This window comes from Epinephelus moara, chromosome 24 (genome assembly GCF_006386435.1).
Source record: "Epinephelus moara isolate mb chromosome 24, YSFRI_EMoa_1.0, whole genome shotgun sequence".
NCBI classification, from domain to species: Eukaryota; Metazoa; Chordata; class Actinopteri; order Perciformes; family Serranidae; genus Epinephelus; species Epinephelus moara.
Genome location: NC_065529.1, coordinates 8,315,852 through 8,334,508, shown reverse-complemented (window position 1 = coordinate 8,334,508; position 18,657 = coordinate 8,315,852). Strand labels below are relative to the sequence as shown.

General features: G+C 41.2%; 1 protein-coding gene across 1 annotated transcript in view; it reads right to left on the bottom strand.

Moving 5' to 3' along the window:
- Window positions 1–14,018: 14,018 nt before the first annotated feature.
- Window positions 14,019–18,657, bottom strand: part of c24h3orf14 (chromosome 24 C3orf14 homolog) — a 6,853-nt gene continuing 2,214 nt past the window's right edge. The window contains exons 2-4 of the mRNA XM_050039368.1: window positions 17,541–17,664; window positions 17,267–17,335; window positions 14,019–15,180 (exon numbers count right to left, since the gene is read on the bottom strand). Coding sequence (XP_049895325.1) covers window positions 15,004–15,180; window positions 17,267–17,335; window positions 17,541–17,664 — 370 coding nt within the window. The 3' untranslated portion in view covers window positions 14,019–15,003. The remainder of the gene's footprint in view (window positions 15,181–17,266; window positions 17,336–17,540; window positions 17,665–18,657) is intronic.

The window sequence follows — 18,657 nt, the reverse complement described above, 5'->3', positions numbered from 1 at the left end:
TTCCTATAAATCAATATTGAAACTTCAGAAAGATCTGTTTCAACGTTGAAACAATTTTGAAACAATGTTTATATGATACATAATTCAGATGTAACTCCTTTGTAATCACCAACATTTTGAGTAGTAACTATTTTTTCTCAGTAAGTGTCACTGATTACAGTTACATTTATTTTGTAATTTAATTACATTTAACTAGTTACATGCCAACACTGGCAACAAAGCTGTTAAATTTCAATACTTTGGAAGTTTTCACTGGATGGGAGTGGTAAGGAGCTATGGATGGAAGATGAGATGCATTTGTTGGAGTTCTTCTTTGTTTTTCCAGCGTTTCATCAAGTCTAAAATAAGTCTTTGGGGTCATGAGTTGCAACTCTCATCATTAAAAAGTCGATTCAGGGTTGAAAAATTAGCACCAACCACCAGCCAAATGCTGGTAAAATATGCAAGTGGCTCTTAGATTTGCTTTGCTCACCAGTCAATAACAGACAATAATCTATTGAGTGGATAGTCGATTTTTTTCCAAAAAACGAAATGCAAAATGGCAAAACACAATCTAAAAAAATATATAGCCTTAGCAATAATTTTGTCAGTGTTTATCTCCTCGTGCAAATGGTTTCAAACGTAAATAATTATAGTGAAGAAATACATCTGGCATAGGTGAAGACAGCCTAAAAATATTCACTCGATCTTTCTTTCTTTATTTGAAAGATGCATGTCAATCATTGCAGAATGAAATAAAAAAAGAAAAACAAGTCCAAAGACATGTCCTTGGTGTAGCTACGCCCCTGTCCACCTTGACATATTCCTCTGGGGCTGATAATCTATAAAACTGCAGTTTCTGTGCGCATAAATACAAATAAATAACATGTATGCCGTTTTCAGCACTAACCACGATACAATATGATCTATTTGTAAAATCCATGTTAAATCCAAAGCATGATGTGTGTGGTGAGAAACACACAGACACACACACACACAGCAGCCGTGTGTGCACATGAGTCCAGAGCCTGCAGGCTGCGGGACATGGACAACAATGTCGGAGCAGTAAACAACCTAAAGGCAAACAGGTTGCCCTTTTCTCTGCACTTCTTTGCCTCTCGCACCTCTTCAGCATCTGAGCAACCGCCTCAGTATCCACAAACACGTTAATTGACGAACGGGAGCTTTAATTAAGGCGCGCCCACGCGGAGGGAGATTAGAGACAGGGGCCGGGAGGGGGAGGTTAGCGCGAGAGCGGCCGGGAGCGCGCGCTAATCGGCTGTCAACAACATGAGGACATCTTTCTTTTGCTCTCTCCGCCACCGGGGGGATCACCGGGGATTCAGGCAATTTACGGGCCACAAAGGAGCTCGTTTGAGACAGGAAGAGAAGAAAGGAGAGAGGCGGACTTTTTGTCTGGACGATTGAATTGATTGTAAATGGGAGATTAGCGGGAAGCTTCAGCAGCGGCCTGTAAGTGCCCGATCGAGGAGGAGGGAGAGAAAGGGACCAATTAAGTCTACCAAATGTTAACTTACATCAGTTTCCCCTCAGTTTAGCCCACATGAAATTCCAATTAAAGCGTCCCCGCGCTAGCAGCTTTTTTTCCTTTACAAGAGGATGGAGGGGTGACAGTTGTGTCACCACAGCCAGCAGACAAAGTTCCCACAACATCTGATACCCAGTAGGCTCTGCCATGTGCCATTCTGATAGCACTGTAGAATATGTAGGCCTAACAGTAGGCTAATATATTATTATATTGATAAATTTAATTGATATCCTACAGATCAATTTGAATCTAAAACAAACAAATCACATTACACAAGATGATGAATGCAACCTTATTTAAGAACTGTTAGCCTATCAATAAAATTCAGTTGTAACGCCAACATAATAATAGGCTACATTTTAAAGTTTCATGCTGAAAACATGCAATAAAGTATAGGGAATAAAATAAACTAAAAATGGGAAAAGCTTTCTGCTGAGTTCCTGAATCTGGAATCAGCACACCAACATCGAGCTGTTAAGGCGCAGAGGAGCATGTCATGTCTTTGCACCGTTAACCCCTTTCCACTAAAAGTATTGCTTATATGCAGGTTTTTTTAAACATGAGAAACTCCGCTAAAGTAGGCAAAAGATACGTATGCCTTTCTGGTTTTTTTGTTGTTGTTTGTTTTGTTTTTTTTAATTACCTTTTTGCTGCTGTGTTACATTTGACGTCACCGACGCACTGAAAAATAGCAGTTGCGGGCATCATGGAGGTCAGTAAAAATGTCACGGTGTTACTTCCTTTTTATGTTTTTTATAGCCTATGTTTTAAATTCCAAGCTGACTTATTGGGAACAATTTTCGAGTGCTGCTCAGATGAAGATGGATGGAAGATGCAACTGGAACATACTCATGACTACTGCAGAGCTGTTCCGGGAGTAAATGCCGATTATAAACTTTCCCACTAGACAAAAGCTGGATGTTAGTTGGTCTTAATCAGTTTTTGTCCTGTGGGAAAGCAGCTATACAGTTGCATAAAATAAAAATGAATAAAAAAGGTGTCAGACTGTTCCCATGCACTGTTTGTATGTTTTCCTATGAAAAGTAACGCACCAAAATCCACACACATCCCATGTAATGATGAGCCAGTAATTCATCCGTAACCCAAATATTTGGAAGGCAGCAATCACGTGACCACTGCGCTGACAGGAATAAAGAAGGAAGTGGTCCTATTTTGAGGCAGGTTGGGATGGTAGATGGGTCACAAAACACAGGACTTTCCACTGGGACTTTTCCCAGGAGACCAGTATGTGGAACTGTGTAAACTTTGATTGAACTCTGAGTAATCTTAAGGTACATCCCCACCATGTTTCTTTTCCTGTACCTAACCACAGTAACTTTACTTGCCTATACCTAACTTGCCTAAGCTTATGCAATCTTAAGTAACTTTAATTACGTAACTTTACGGACTTAAGGACTTAATGTCATTCATGGGCTGCAAGTCAAAGGATATCGTTCGAACTGTTGTATGAGAAGGGCGGCACGGTGGTGCAGTGGTTAGCATTGTCGCCTTATACTAGTGTTCCCCCACCCCAGGAACCCTTCTGTGCGGAGTTTGCATATTCTCCACGTCCGGGTACTCCAGCTTCCTCCCACCATCCAAAGACAAGCAGGTTAAATGGTGACTTTAAATTGCCCATAGGTTGAACTTTAAGTGAACCTTGAGTCACTTTAAGGTACGTTGTCACCATGTTTCTTTTCCTAAACCTAACCACAGTAACTTTACTTTAATTACGTAACTGTGCATTAAGGACATAACGTTATTCGTGGACCGCAAATTCGCAGGATATCATACAAACTGTTCCATGAGAATACGTTGAAATGTTTTTGTGGTTATTCAGTCTCTATTTCAAACCTGATGTCAACTTATATGAAATGACTTTTGACCTGCTTGGATGAAGATGGATGGAAGTTGTGGCAGCGCATCATTCCATCACACTGCAAAACGGGTGAAAATTAGCGCATCCAACCATGTTTCCATTACTGCCAATGGGAGCTGATGAGAGCTGGAGCCATTTGATACCCTGAACCACTGCAGCGTCATTTGTCCTGCGAATGTATTTGTAACCTTTCCCATCAAAGACAAAAGCCAGATGTTTGTGGGTGTTAGTATCCATGTAAGTTAGTAATAGCAATGCATAATGTCTCTGATTTATTTGCCTGAAAATATTCAGTGTATTCTCACAGAACGGTTTGTATGATATCCAGTGGAAAAGTTACAGAGGTTAGGTTAAGGCAATAAAAGTAACAGTGCTTAGGTTTAGGAAAAGAAACATGGTGAGGACGTACCTTAAAATGACTCAGAGTTCACTTTAGGTTCACACAGATCCAAACACATGACTCCAAGAAGCAGATTGCAAACTTAATATTGAGATACAATTCTGCTTAGGCACCTAAAAGACTTAGAATGGGCCCTGATGCTAAAGAAGCCCCCCCCCAACCACCCACCCAGCCCTCGTTAGGGAAGCACTGGCCCTTTGGCACAATGAGCCTCCAGGATTCATTGTAAAGTGCTGAGGGGTTAATGAGCAGTGGCTTCTCTTCACTCTTTGGCTCTATTCCTGCTTTAAATGAGAGGCAGTTGAAAGGATGGAGGATGGAACGGGCCACAATGGAATTTGGACACGTTGAGATGTCGTGTTTAAAAACACATTTATGTTACATTTCTGATAAGCACATTTGACATGTTCTTTACTGTAGAAAACGCTGTCATTGACCCTGATTTGGCTTAAAAACATAACCAGAAAGCCCTGAATGTGTTGGGGCTCAGCTCTGAGGAATCCAGGGTGTGATGCATGGAAATGAGCCACTCAAGAAGCAGCCGAACACACAGATTAAAATGGAACAGCCGCGGCATTCACTCGCACCTCATTTAGATTCTTTTACAGAGTCAACCCCGAGCCTTTCTCCACCAAAACCTCATCAGAATGTCTTAAAGACAGCAGCAAGCAGCTTGTCCCTGGGATGTGCCTGCCCGCCTGCCTTGGCATGTCAAGGGCACGGCGGGCCAGGAGTGCTTGTGGCTGTGAGGGGAAGAGGTTGGGCTGCTGGGAACTGAGCAGGGAGGGAGCTCTCATCACTGATCTGCTGTCAAACTCCACTCTCTGACCTCCATCCATCCCTTCATCTGGCTGGTCTGTAGCTCCAGGGTGAGGAGCTGAGGGAGAACCTCCAACTGCCTTAGGTGGAGGAGAAGGAGGGAGAGGAGGAGGAGGGTGATGCAGGACTGACCCCACCAGGTTCTGCCATTTTTTCAATAAATTCAAGCAAGAATGCTGACAATAAAAGATTATGTTTTTATTTTGAATTATGTTGAATTATGACCATGACCAAAAAACATCCCAACATTCACTGCTTTACTGTCACATTTACTCTTGTCATGGGGTATGATCCTCTAACACAGTACTCTGACCATGATGCACTGATGCATGGATTTAGGCCTACACTGCATGCTAAAAGAGAGATTGAAATGAAATAATTTACCAACAATTTTGACAATCGATTACCTGTTTCACTTATTGATTAAGCACAAATGCTAAACATTCACTAGTTCTCTCTTGAATATCTTTGGGTTTTGGGTCAGTTGAACAAAACAACTTTGGGAAATTCGTCATCAGTGTTTTTCACTTTTTTAAACATTTTATTGATAATAATTATGAATCATAAATAACTGACAGGTGAGAGAATAATGCAAACCGTGACACATTTTCTTTCACATGTGACGGAAATTTCATTTGTAATCATTCACCTTTAGGCCCACTAAACATATGAGGCAAAAGAGGAATCTTTCATAAACACTTTGAAAACTGACAGTGAAACTTGACATTTATGATAAAATTCTCCCACGTGGAGAAAAACTTTGGCCAACATGGCCAAACTTAGAAGTTTTGCAGGATTCTGCATATCGAGGGACCCCACAGGTTAAGATATATGAACAAAGTCTCTGCAGATGAACACAGAGAGGGCTTTTATGGCTAAGAGCATGTGTAAAACAAATCTCTTAATTTGCTCCCGAGCAATAAATTTGCACATTTCATAGCTACCAGCCCTGTGTTACTGTCTGATTTTTATTACTGACTCTATTGGCCCATTTTAATTTGTTTTTATTTGTTGCACACAGGAAGCAAGCCATGGATTTAAAGATGAAAAAAGTTATTAAGCTCATAAACAGTTATTGTAAAGGCCTATTTTGATGCAAATCATATAAAAAAGTAAACTAATTATATGGTGGTTACAACTCTATGAACTGAACTAACAAAGCAATTTAAGTCAGCAAATGATTCATAATTTTCCCCAGTCCAGGCTGGCATGGCCTAAAACACAATGTGAGTGTATTAGATATACCATCATACAGGGAGGTGATATTGGGTGTATGGGGTGATGAACAGATTCAGTTGGGTGTGCACAGAGCAAAAGCAAAAACTAATATGGTCCCATTTATTGGTTAAAAAAAGCAACTGTTGTTTAAAAACAAACAAACAAAAAAGCCTCTAAAATCATGCCCATGTAGTCACAGACAAGACAAATCAACACACACATAACATAGTCTATTCAAATATGCATCTCTTTGTCCAGCTAATTATAAGCAAATTAATTTGATCATCTGCTGCTGCAAACCAGCAAGCCATTTTCACCATCACGCTCCGGCTGCACTCAGCTCTTTTCTAGTGGCATTAAAGCTGTGTGTCATTGTTAGGGAGGATCAGTTGATTTGGGGATGTCCGGTGCCACGGCTAATCCTTTTGACCTGACCTGGCCCTGCTGGGAAACGGCCTCTTCTCCTTCACTTTAGGCCACCGTGTTAATGATGAACCACTCTGCCAGTTCACACAATTAAAATACCCCCTCAGACTAAATGAAACTCTACATGATGCTAGACAAGCCGAGAACACTACAGGATGAGCATTCACTGTAAATAAATACATACAAAATAAAAGCAAGAACATGTTTTCATGCTTTTGCTTAAAACTGCACATCTAAATAATGCTGAATACTAAGACAACCTGAGGAAAGTGACTGAATTCATTAAACTAATTTGAAAGACTTAAGGTAATTAAACCTGTGGGCTTGTGGTTTAATTTAAGAATAGATTTGACTGCTGTACATCCATTTTGCATATCTCATTTTTATGTTTTGCTTGTGCAGGGCTCAACAGTTCCTTTATCTTTTAATAAATTACCTCTATTTGGATTGATACATTTTATATGTAATTGGTGGTTTGTTACAAACACCATCTTTTTAATGAGCACATACTCTTGTTTGTCTTGTCAGGGATTAACCATCTTTGTAGGACAGATTATCCAGGATCACTGATGTTAGGTTTAGTTTAGCCAGGTTAAGTCAACAAAAGCCCGACTAATATGAACTCACTTAGCAAACAACCCACTGTAAATCTATGTCACATAAAGGTTGGCTGCACTCATTGATTTCAACTCTCGATATAAGAAATAAGAGAGAGTCACACTAATCATGTCTGGACACAGTGTCAACACAGTCTCACAGGAATGCATGAAATGGACACGACTTCTTAACAACGCATTACATGATGATGGGAATGAAATGTGTTAGAATTACGTCCTGGCAACATGAAAATAATGCCAATGCAAAGTCTGTTATGAATGGTCACAATTTTGTTGTGAAAATGTCACAGTTTGGTTAGGTTCAGGGAAAGAAAAACACTTGGTTAGGTTTAGAAAACAAAAAATTTGATTAGGAAAAGGTTGTTGCTTTGATTTAAATAACTACATACAGGATGGAAGTGACAAAAAAATTACATACTACGCATAGTTACGTAAATTACCTACATAAAGTACTTTGCGTAAAGTACCTACGTGAAGTTCTTTGTGTCACATCACTACGTTGACTTTTGGTTTCATATGGGACACGAACAGACAGCCCGTTCTCATTCCCAACTTGTCAGATACTGCCGCTTTGTAACTGATGTGGGTGTTAGATACCAGAAAAACACCCTTTGTGGCATGCTGAAACGCAGATTGCAACATCACTGGCAACTACTGTACTATAAAGAGCAAGACAGTCCCTACAGGGTGGGCGTCTCCCGTGTGAAGCCAAAAGTTAATGGTTATTTCACTACCAACGTAGTGTGCTAGTATATGTGGCATGCAACAGTAGTGATGTATGTCATGTGACTTGTAGCACGTGAAATACGTCACATACAAAATGTAGCATCACGTGACTTATGTCTTTTGCTCTTTCATCGAAATGAGCTCAGAAGAACTAATGTTGATTTTAAATGGATGAGGGTCATGTTGTTTCACAGCAGCTAATCAAAGCACAGAAGCTCCACTTTATTACAGTTCATTTCAAATCCAGCGTCTGACCCATTCATTCACATATAGTGGTTCCCACTTAGTATTAAAATCCACTGCTTATATCAATAACAGCGTGATGATGTAGAACAGATAAATAGCCCCAGTCCATTTTAAATAAATGAATGGCCTTGGACACAGTGAGGGTCAGGCAGAGGATCAAAGTCTGATAACCATAACATAGATCAATATTTGTGAGCCTATGATATGAGGTACAATAAACAAATGTTGAGGCAAGCACAACAAACGGAATGGCATGCCATTAAGTCACTACGACAAGGGCAAATGAATACCCTGGAGCTGGAAGACCCACCTGCTGGTTCCCATTGTGCTGGTCAGCTACAGCAGCACAGGAGGAAGAGTTATGCATGCGAACAGGACTGTGTGCAGGCGTTTCTCTGCAGTTGTAGGGGATGTGAATGAAAACATATCCAACATATACTAACATCACCCAGATGTGCTGATCACCGGGATGAGGAAAAAAACAAACTGAAGGCCAGCTCCTTATTCCTGCTGCTTTCTAGCAGCTGTAGGACACAAAAGCAAAATGGGATGTTGCAGGTGTATACACACTGAACATGGTAGTACCCCCTTCTATAATGCAGCCATGATGTTTTTTTTTTTTCAGAACTAACCATGTGCTTTTGTTACCTAAAGTTAAGGTAATAAACGTAAAAACAAGGTGTTGTAATTGTATTTTGAAAAAGACTCAATGCATGTAACAAGCTTAAACTGATACGCCATCCCAGAAAGTAAAGAACAGATGCAGAAGGGTACCTGGCGCATCAAATTTTGCTGTTTCGGTTCACCAACAAGGTGGTATTTGACAAGTTGGGATGAGAACGTGATGCAACAACAGCATTCAACCTGGTTGAATGTCCATGTTTGTTTGACCCACCCACCCTACGCTGAGTTTTTTGCTCTTGTGTGTGTCCACCACTACAAAAGATCCTCAGTGACTGTGTATTAGCATTGTTTCAGTGCTTTCTGTAATCTGTGTTTTTCGTAACTTTTAATGCATTTCGTATCCATCACAATGTAATGCGATGTTAAGAATCTGTGCCCATTTCAGTTAAGTTCTGTGAGACCCACAATACACACACAGACGTATACAGTCATACTCACTCACACACACACACAGACAGAGAGAGAGAAAGAAGGAGGGAGATAATATGCTTGGGTCCATTGTATCTTCTTTAATTTATTGTGGGACCGAAGTCAGGGTGATGTATTAGGCCAACCAGGCACAAGTGTGATAAGATGTTCCTCTCTGCCTTACATTTCTTTTCTTTTTTTCTTGTTTTTTTACAGTGAAACCCAATCAGACAGAGTGAGATTACCCTTGTGCTTTTTCTTAAGTAAACCAATTTAAGTGTTTGCTTTGACTGGTGTGTGAGATAGTAAACTGATTAGAGCGTGATAAAGGCCTTCATTAAGAATCAAACACAACACGCTGGTGCCATGCGTGGATCCATGCCAAGGCAGAATCAATATCAACAAAAGGCGCAAGTACACAAACACAAAATTCATACGTGTCCTTTCAGCTGCCCACTTAATCCGTCAGTCGATATGAATAGCACCGCACATTCGGACTTCACCAGGCGACATCCGTGGAAGCACAATCGATACAGTGACTGAAGTGGAATTCAGCAAGCACAGTCGTCGTCCCCCCCCGTGCTGCTCTAAGAGCAATAATGCAGCTCAAGTATATTCAAGACCAGCCGGGGAAGGATTCTCACATTAGCTCCAGAAAGCCTTTTCTGTTGGAAGGGGCTACAGGAGAGCCAAGAGGTATGCGATTACAGTGACACGAGTGAAGTGAGGGGCTGTTAGAGAGGGAATGTTACACTCATGCCTGTGCAGTCCACAGGGAGCCAAGCCAGGCTACCTTAAGGCCAGTGCTGCTTCCTCTTAGTGTACAACATGAAGCCTTCTATTTAATGTACAGCAACATGACAACAGTCAAGGCCTCTGTGACGGAAAAGACAAAGAGCTGGCAGCCCGGGCTCTTAAGTAGAGGTGACATCCCATGATCAAGGGACAGACTCTGGACTTATGAGCTTGCACAGGGTCAGAGGAAAGCCTCAAACAGCGCCACCAGGCATAACATTCAGCAGCCGCTCTGATCAGTGGCATCTGAATTCGGAAACTGAGAGAGAAAATAAAAATGTGTAACTCTTCAACAATAAATTTCAACAATCATTTGCAATTTAAATTGCATCAGTAGTTGATACAAATCTGTGATCTCTCCGAGTTCGAGATCCAAACAAATGCAACAGACTCAAAGTGTGAAATAACAGGCTGCAAAAACGCAGCACGCCAAAATATTTTCCCTCCTCCATTCTTTCCCTCCCCTTCACTTGCCCCTGCTACACCCGCAGCATATCACTGAATGAAATGCAGCGTGCAATTACCCATTATCCAATCAACTGGAGTCGACACTTAACCATTTGCACGGCTTTGGGCTCAGCCAATTATCTGTCAGGGCTCTCAGTGGGCTCTCAATAGCCGAACCACATTGCATAATCATATGGCTCCAGTTTATGCCACGCCACCAGAGATGGAGGAGGGCTGGAGGAGAGCCGGGCTGCTGTCTGAGGGGTCATTGTCAGTGTCGGTGGCTGGCAGGATGAAACAAGGTCTGGTCACTGACAACAGCGTCGACTGGGCTCTAGCACCCCGAGGCCTCAGCCATTAGAATACATAATGCAGGGCTAGTCATTTGGAAGGGCTCCAGATCGTGCTCTTCAAAACCCTTTTAGATAATTTGCTACATTGCATCTTCATCACCCCCCCACCCCCCACACTCCCACCGACCAAACCTGTCACCCGTGATTGGACACACGGCCCTGATACCTCCCCCACCCCCTACGTTCCTTGATCCTGGCCTTGACCTCATAGCACTTGCCCCCTCTTCACTAAACCAGCACCCCACCACCCAGCCCCTACCAGTCCAGACTGGTCCAGTCAGTCAGTAGTGGCCGGTGGCTAGTTGACCCCTGAGGGCCTGCTGCACTGGGGCCCCAGCTGAGGAGCCAGGGCAGCTGCCAACCACCAGCCACTTCAACCGCGGCTGTCCGGATGATTGCATTTGTCAAGCCGCCACTCCGCGTCAGCCCAGCGCAGGTCTGATCACGGACAATTAGGGGTTAAAGAGAGAGAAAGAGAAATGGGGGGGTTGTAGAGAGAGGGGGTAAAAGTGAAGGGGTGGGTGGGTCTTCATCCACCCTGGCAGTGAAGAAGCAGGTGCCCTGGCTCTTTTTGCATTGGTGACAAATGGGTGGGACGTTCCTCTCATTACTCCTGTCGTTGCGGCAGAATGTCAAGTCAGAATGCCTCACTAAAAATCAGGAGCTTCTAAAAAAAGAGAAGCAAGGGTACAGAGAGAACAAGACAATGAAAGGTGCAGAGAGGCAATGGACAAATGTCTGGCAAAAAACTGTGAGGAAGCAGCAGGTATGACAGGCGGAGCTGAAGGTGAGAAGTGAGGCAGACTAATATTAGTGAATAAAACCTGCTGCATCGGGCTCAGTTTCAAAGCTACAGTGATTACACTGGTATCATATCAAACTAGAGGACTGAAGGCATCCACTGGTACCAACCATTTTAAACTATCTTGTTGGAAAGGGGGAAAAATAACGCACCAAAGCTGCATCAAATTTTCCAAGGCACTCTTCTGTCAAAACCTTAAAAAGCCTTTAAGTTTAAGTTTTTCCTTATCCGCTGCGAGGGTCATAAGGACAGAGGGATGTCGTATGCTGTAAAGCCCTGTGAGGCAAATTGTGATTTGTGATATTGGGCTTTATAAATAAAATTGATTGATTGATTGATTGATTAATCAGATGGCTATGTCATAGCAAAATACTAGAAACACAGAAAACACATCACACCCCCTGCAAAACAGCACAAACGGCCTTCTCCCCCACCTTTTTTGGACTTTTGTGTTCCCTACTAAAGAGAATCCTTCGTTATACTTGTTAGAACTCACAAGCACTTTAGAATTTTTACTTCTTTTCCGTACAATGAATGCTAGTTGAGTCCTGGCTGTCCAACAACATAAAAGGAATTTTAGCAGTTATCTGTTGACAGATGAAATCAGCAGTGATAATGTGATGAAAAGCCTCCTTTGACAAATGGATTAGTTGACCCATTTTCAAATGCTGACACTATAATTATAAGGTTATTTCGGTGTTGTTAAAGTAGTTTCACAAGGATGCTAAACTGAACTGAACATGATACTGTCAGTCATAATGAGAGACAAAGGGAGCGTGTGTTCTGTAAATATGAGTTTAAATCATGCATTGTTGCAAACAAGCTGTGAGGTAATTTCCTCAGCAAGGGTTTATCTTTACTCATAGAAAGCTTTTTTTTCTTTGACACTGGCTCCCTCTAGTGGTTCTGAAACAACACTACAAACACTGACAGATATTTTCAGTAAAGCAACAGCACATTCATCTTCTACTGTCAGGATGGACACAGTTACTGCTCCCACAACAGAATCATCATTTTGGTCTCAATACAAACAAAATATGAACAGGGATAACATGAGTTACATAAATAAATGCAAAGAATTATCTATGATGATCATTTTGGAATAAAGAACAATAAATGAAATAAATGAAAACAGGTGCATGTGAGTGCAAAACTACAATCAGTAGGCAATTTGAGGAGGGGCGAGGGGGCACCATCCCTCAGAGTCATCTCATGTGATGCTACTCAGCCAATCAAATCTGTGCATTCTGACAAGCGATTCAACTGGGGTGATACCGCCTACTCTACAGGGACTTTCTCCCTTTGTATAGTACGGTAGTTGCCAGTTGCAAGACTTGCAAGAGAGAAAAGTGGACAGTAAAAACAGGGCTTTTAATCAAGAATGGACAGACTCTTACATGTTCATTCTTCTCAAAACTCATACTATGTTCTGATTCCAAACAAAGCACAGGGCATCTTTGAGCAAACGTACCCACTCTTATCCCAGCTGAGGTATTAAAATATTTTATATTATCAATCTGGGGCTGTCCCCGTTAGAAATAAACAGATCCCCTACTGCTATGATCATTACAAGCAACATGTTCTGTTTTAAAACTCTATTGGTGAATTAAACTGTTAATAGTTGCAAGCATGTGGGTCATCGCTCCTCTGTGAGAGGTGAAATGTAGATTGGCCATCAGCAGTGTGTGCAGCAGTGTCACTACAAGTAGCGACATTACTAATTTAACTGCATTTCTCAGTTGTGTGGTGGTAACGTCACTACTTTCTGAGTCAAGTAACTTTTTAGTAGCAAAGCTGATTAATTGACCAAGGAGATGCAGTAGTGTCTACAAAAGTTACAAGCTCTTCTTCCCAGGAAAAGCTCTGAAGTGCAGCAGACTTTTTTCTGCAGAGGTCTGGATAAAAGTAAGGATAATAAAAATGAGGATAAGTAATGTGACTGTTGCCAGCGCCACACTGAAGGATGTTGACGAGGGAAGCACTTCCACATTATGCTAATCCTTCAGTTTTTTTCTGCTCGCTGCTTCGCTATTGGCTTTTCTTGGCAAGAACCGCCCGACTCTGTCTCTAAATGGCTGCACTGCACTTCTTAATGCGTCACTCACTTGTCTTGCCCATAGACTGTATATATTTAATGGACAAAAAAAGTTTAGGTCTGTTATTTTTATTGTTTATAAAACTGTCTTTTATTTATTATGGTTTTATTGAGTGAAAAATATATTGTGGAATTCTGTTTTTGAATTATTGACATGGCCAGATAGCCTACTGAGGCAGGCCAAGACAGAGACATGCAGTAAATAGGAAGAGGAGAGAGAAAGAGAGAGAGAGCAACAGGCCAACTGATGATGTCATGTTTTTGGAGGTCATGTTCAAATGTCACAGTCTTCCAAAGAAAATACAAAAAGAAGACAGCTTTCATTTAAGTCTGTTATTTTATAAAAAAAAAAATAGTTCAACTGAACATTTCTTTAACACTGCTTTGACAAAAAGTCAAAAAAAAGTAAAAGTAACTTTGCAAGTAGTAAGCTACTTTTGACATTTTCTTGTAGTTTCTCTGGAGATAGCTTCAATGTAGTGAAACATACTTTCGTTGGTTGTCAATGTAGTCCACTATGTACACTACGTACCCTTCTGTTGCACTAACTTCAAAAGGGCACTGCTGTTTAAAATCTCTTTTTCTTCGTCTTCCTTTTAAATGGTGAATTGCAAACAGACAGTGGAGTATTATTGCCAACATTTGACCACTATTCTCCGCCCAACATAAACCAAACTTACACCACAATGTCAATGCTGATTAAAATGTGCCACCATAGCTAGTAGCAAGTTGGCTAGCTGGCAAGGCAAAAAACATGTAGAACATGTATAGCCTCTGCTACGTCACAAAGACAGCTACTGCTGAGGGACCGTTTCGAATGTGCCAGTAGTACAGTGCATTTTCCCGTACTATGCAGCGTGAACACATGTAGCACACTTGTGCACTCAAAATATTAAGTGTTTAGTACTTAAGTACGCAATCTGAGACATACTATGTATTCTGACGTAGAGTAGCTGGTTGCTCAGCTCAGTACATTTCTTAAGTAGCCTGCCCGAAACCATCAGCAGGTATTGGCTGTAAAAATACTAGATGAAAGTGGATTTAGTGGACTGCATAGACATGTGTTTCTGATACCCCTCTCATTCAGGGGACAAATTTGATCCATTTCTATGAGACAGTCTGGACTTCACTGCTAGCAGAGTTGCCAGCCTGGAGTGCAGTTCATACACTTTACTGATAACCCACAGCATTACACTGAATTACATCAAATAATAATACAAATAATATGTTAATTATAAATAGTTAAATTCACCTCTCAGTCAGTCCATATGCACTTTATATCTCTGTGGTTCCCCCCAGCACTTACACTTTTTACTTCTCGCTCCCTTTCTCTGTCTTACTTTTTTCCCCTCCTCTCTAACCCAGTTCAAGAACATTAAATGTCTGTGTCCCTGAAACAATTTCGTTTCCAGTTGGAAATGCTTGTTCACCAAAAGTCTCCAACCCTGGTCATGGAGAAGGGTCTAACTTAGAGAATCAACAGGCCTTTGATCATCTGCATCATGTGACCATCAAAGCTGTCTTTCAAGCTACAGTGGCACTGTCAGCATCACCGCCCACCTATCGAGCAGTCCGGGCTTTTGGGCGAGGAGGCAGGCCCTGGTCCTTAGCTGTGCTGGGTTTCTGTTTGGCTCTCCTGGGTGGCTGTCCTGGACCATGAGTAGGGGGTGGGCCTTTACCCAGGAGGAAGTGCTCCCAGGCTGGGATAGACTCTTCCACAGACGCCCAATATCTTGTCTAGAACAGAGAAACAACATAAATCTCAGCGTTAGGGCCCACAACTCTGCATCACCACACCTGACTCAAACAGGTCTGACTCAAGTGCAAGTCAAGTGAGGATTTCGAAGATCTACCAAGAGGAATGGTATATTCAAGTGTCATCCTCTAGATTGGAAAACAACTTCCCTGTATGTAAGTTAGCAGGACTAAATGACTACTTTAATGTGCAAAGCTGGGGTGGTACAGTGGTGCAGTGGTTTGCACTGTCGCCTCGGCCTGGGTCCCTCTGTCTCTGTGTGTCAGCTCTGTGACAGTCTTTGTAACCTCTCAAGGGTGTATGCCGCCACCTTCCCAATGTCAGCCGGGACCGGCGCCAACCCTGATGGGATAAAGTGGTTGTGGACTGCATGGATGTGCAAAGCTATAAAACATGTTCTTTTTCAGGAATATCTATTCACTTATTGTTACCTCTGCCAGGTATAAACCTGGAGGGGAGCATGCATCTGGTAGTTTGGTTGTTTGCTTGCTTACCGGTGTATCTGTCCACAGCCAATTTCGCATACTACTGGACCCATCAGCCCAATACTTTTGTGAACATTTATAAATATGTTCAAGGACCTCTTGTGGTTGTAGTTGAATTTTTCAGTTTTCAACTGTATCATCACAGAACGATAACATAACTTGACAAAATGAAAAGTGATGAGAATCTGCATACACTGTGTCCTAACTGGATGTGACGTGACTAAATCAGTGTGACTGCATTGTTTTCTATTGGACTGTCCAACAGAAAAGTAATGTTAATAAAAGATAAAGATAAAAACAATACGTAAATAATAAGTGCAACAAATTTTACTTTAAACTGACTCCACATGGCATAAGTTAACCTTCAGGGCTTTCTGCCAGAGAGCCCTTTCTGGAAGAAATATTTTCATTTGAACCCAAACCATCATCTTTTTCCTAAAACTTCAGGGTTATCAGGCTTACAGCCCTGAAGGAAAACTTCTACCAACAGCCATACAACATGTAATAACAACTAGATCATTTGACAGAAGTGTAAAATTAAACTAACTAATAACCGTCAAGTTTAAAAGTCAAAACTGTTGTTTTTTGCCAGTCATTTATTATTAGCTAATGCATGTTCACATTGCATAAATTAAACGGCTAGTGGACTTTTTCCCCTCTACTCATACCATAATGAATTACATGTAACCTTATTATTTTTCTTGCTCACCTTTGGTTAAAGTCAGTGCGTCTCCCGACAGAACATCAAAGTTGACTTTCAGTCTGCATGCATGTTTTTTTCAGCCCAACATCGTTAAAACAGAGCAGCTAATGTTGCTGTAGAGGAGTTAGCTGAATGAGATGCCATCCAAGCAGCTAACGTTATGTCGTGTTTTAACTTATAACGGCATTGTTTACGTAGGGCATGTGCTCTGTCTGTTGACCCGTACTTTCTCAGAAATTATAACATTTCCACACTGCTGATTTATTCCAGAATAAATAAACGTTATCCTCATCGTCTTTCTCTTGGCTGCTTGCCGTCCGTCTTTGATGGTGACACAGACTTTCAAAATAAAAGCATATCCTAAAGAAGACGATATGGATCGATGTTTTCACTTTGCATTGATGATATTGGATTGCTGATCATTGAATCGATATATCGATCCAGATCGATGTATCGTTACATCCCTACTTCCTACTACTTCAAGATCAGTTACATGTCGGCTTTAAAACAGGCAAAAGCAGCATTGGTCCGTAAAATTTATCTCTTAAGAGGATAATATATCTATACATGGAACTTTATTTTGAAAAGAAAACATTTTCCAAACTCTGCCATGAGCTTTCACACTCATTATTGCCATGAGTGGAAAATGAATGAATCAAATGAACAATCTTAATATAAAGGAGGGCAATTTAAGAGGACAGTCCTATAAGGTAAGTTACATTTAGAACCTTCTCCTTCCTTGCCATATCAATATTGCTTATCTAAATCACTGGGGGCTACTGTATCAACAGTTTACAGATTAGCAGCAAGATTGACCTGAAATGTGAACTTGTGATGCAAGACACTGTCAGAAACATCACACTATTGCACACTTGTTACCTCCAGAGCCAGGAGATTTGGGCTCGGCAGCTGTCTTCCTCTGAGACGATCCTCTACCTTCCGTAAATCCTGCAGTAACAGAAAGCAGACACAGTTCTCTACACACTCTTTAATCTTTATGCTTTAATCTCTTGGTCCTACGATTTAGTTGATACGTCATTCAAGCACACTCTGTACATGCCCACACAGGACAGTTTTATCAAACTAAGTGACAACAGCTGTGCAGGTGGATATTATGGCTCCTTCGGAATATGTACTGTACAGCCCTTCCTACCTGCAGCAGTGTGGCGTTCCTGTGGTGAGCGGCCTCAGAATCTTTCACCTGCTGCTTCCTTTGCATCTTCAGCTGCTCTCTGCAACTCTCCATCTGCTCCAGCAGCTCTGCTCTCCTTCCTAAACTGATGTCATAGTGTGAAAGTAACTGTCAGAGGGATAACTCTGAATATGAACACAGGTTCAGTTTACACTGACTGCTCGGTGTTTCTATTACAGCACAAGCACCTCTGCCAGTGTTAAGATTAAACACGGTGCTTTAATTTAATTCAATTGACAAAATGAAATGAGCACATTAAACAATAATATCAAATTAAATGACAAAGTTATATTCATCGTTTATGCCAAAAAAGAAATCTGAACTGAAGAACTGGTAGTGAGAGAAAATCTAAGGATTGCCAAAGGGGACATGAGAAACAGTATTTTTCCAAATTCAGCTATCTGATGCACAGACAGTAAATCCTTTTAGTCTGAAGAAGCACCAAATGGATGAAAAGTTTTTGTTTGTGTCCCCCTCTGGGACCCTCATGCTGTAACAGTCTAAACTTACTTTCATACAATCCTGTACACCTTAGTGCAGTGAAGCTGAAGCAGTTCAGTTGATCAATTTGATAACAACTGATCAGAAATACTTTTAATAACTGAGTAATCACTTATATTTTCAAGCAAACCTGCCATTCCCTGATTCCAGCTTCTCAGTTCAGAATGTTTTTTTGATCAAGACAATAAGTGGCAAAATTATTGCTATTGAAAGTCTTTCTTGCAGTCTCATTAATAATTCACTTGCCAAGCAGAGGTGAACTTTTACCGAGGAGCATGTTTTTCTTTACCAAGCAAAAACCCAAACAAAGTGAAAATATAAAATCACAAAGAGGAAACAAAAGCTAAACTAATAAAATCATAAAAGCAACCAGCTACCGTAAATTGTCTCATCTCAGCAAATGATCAAGTAGATAATTGGCGCTGGATAAAATCAACATACAGTTTTTATAGTTAAAGGAGCAATAAGCAAAATTCATCATTTCTAGATTGAAGGAATTAAAAAAATGCTATGTGAAGAACTAGAGGTGTAATTTCATCTGGAGTATAGCATGACCTCACACACCCTCTCTCTGTGT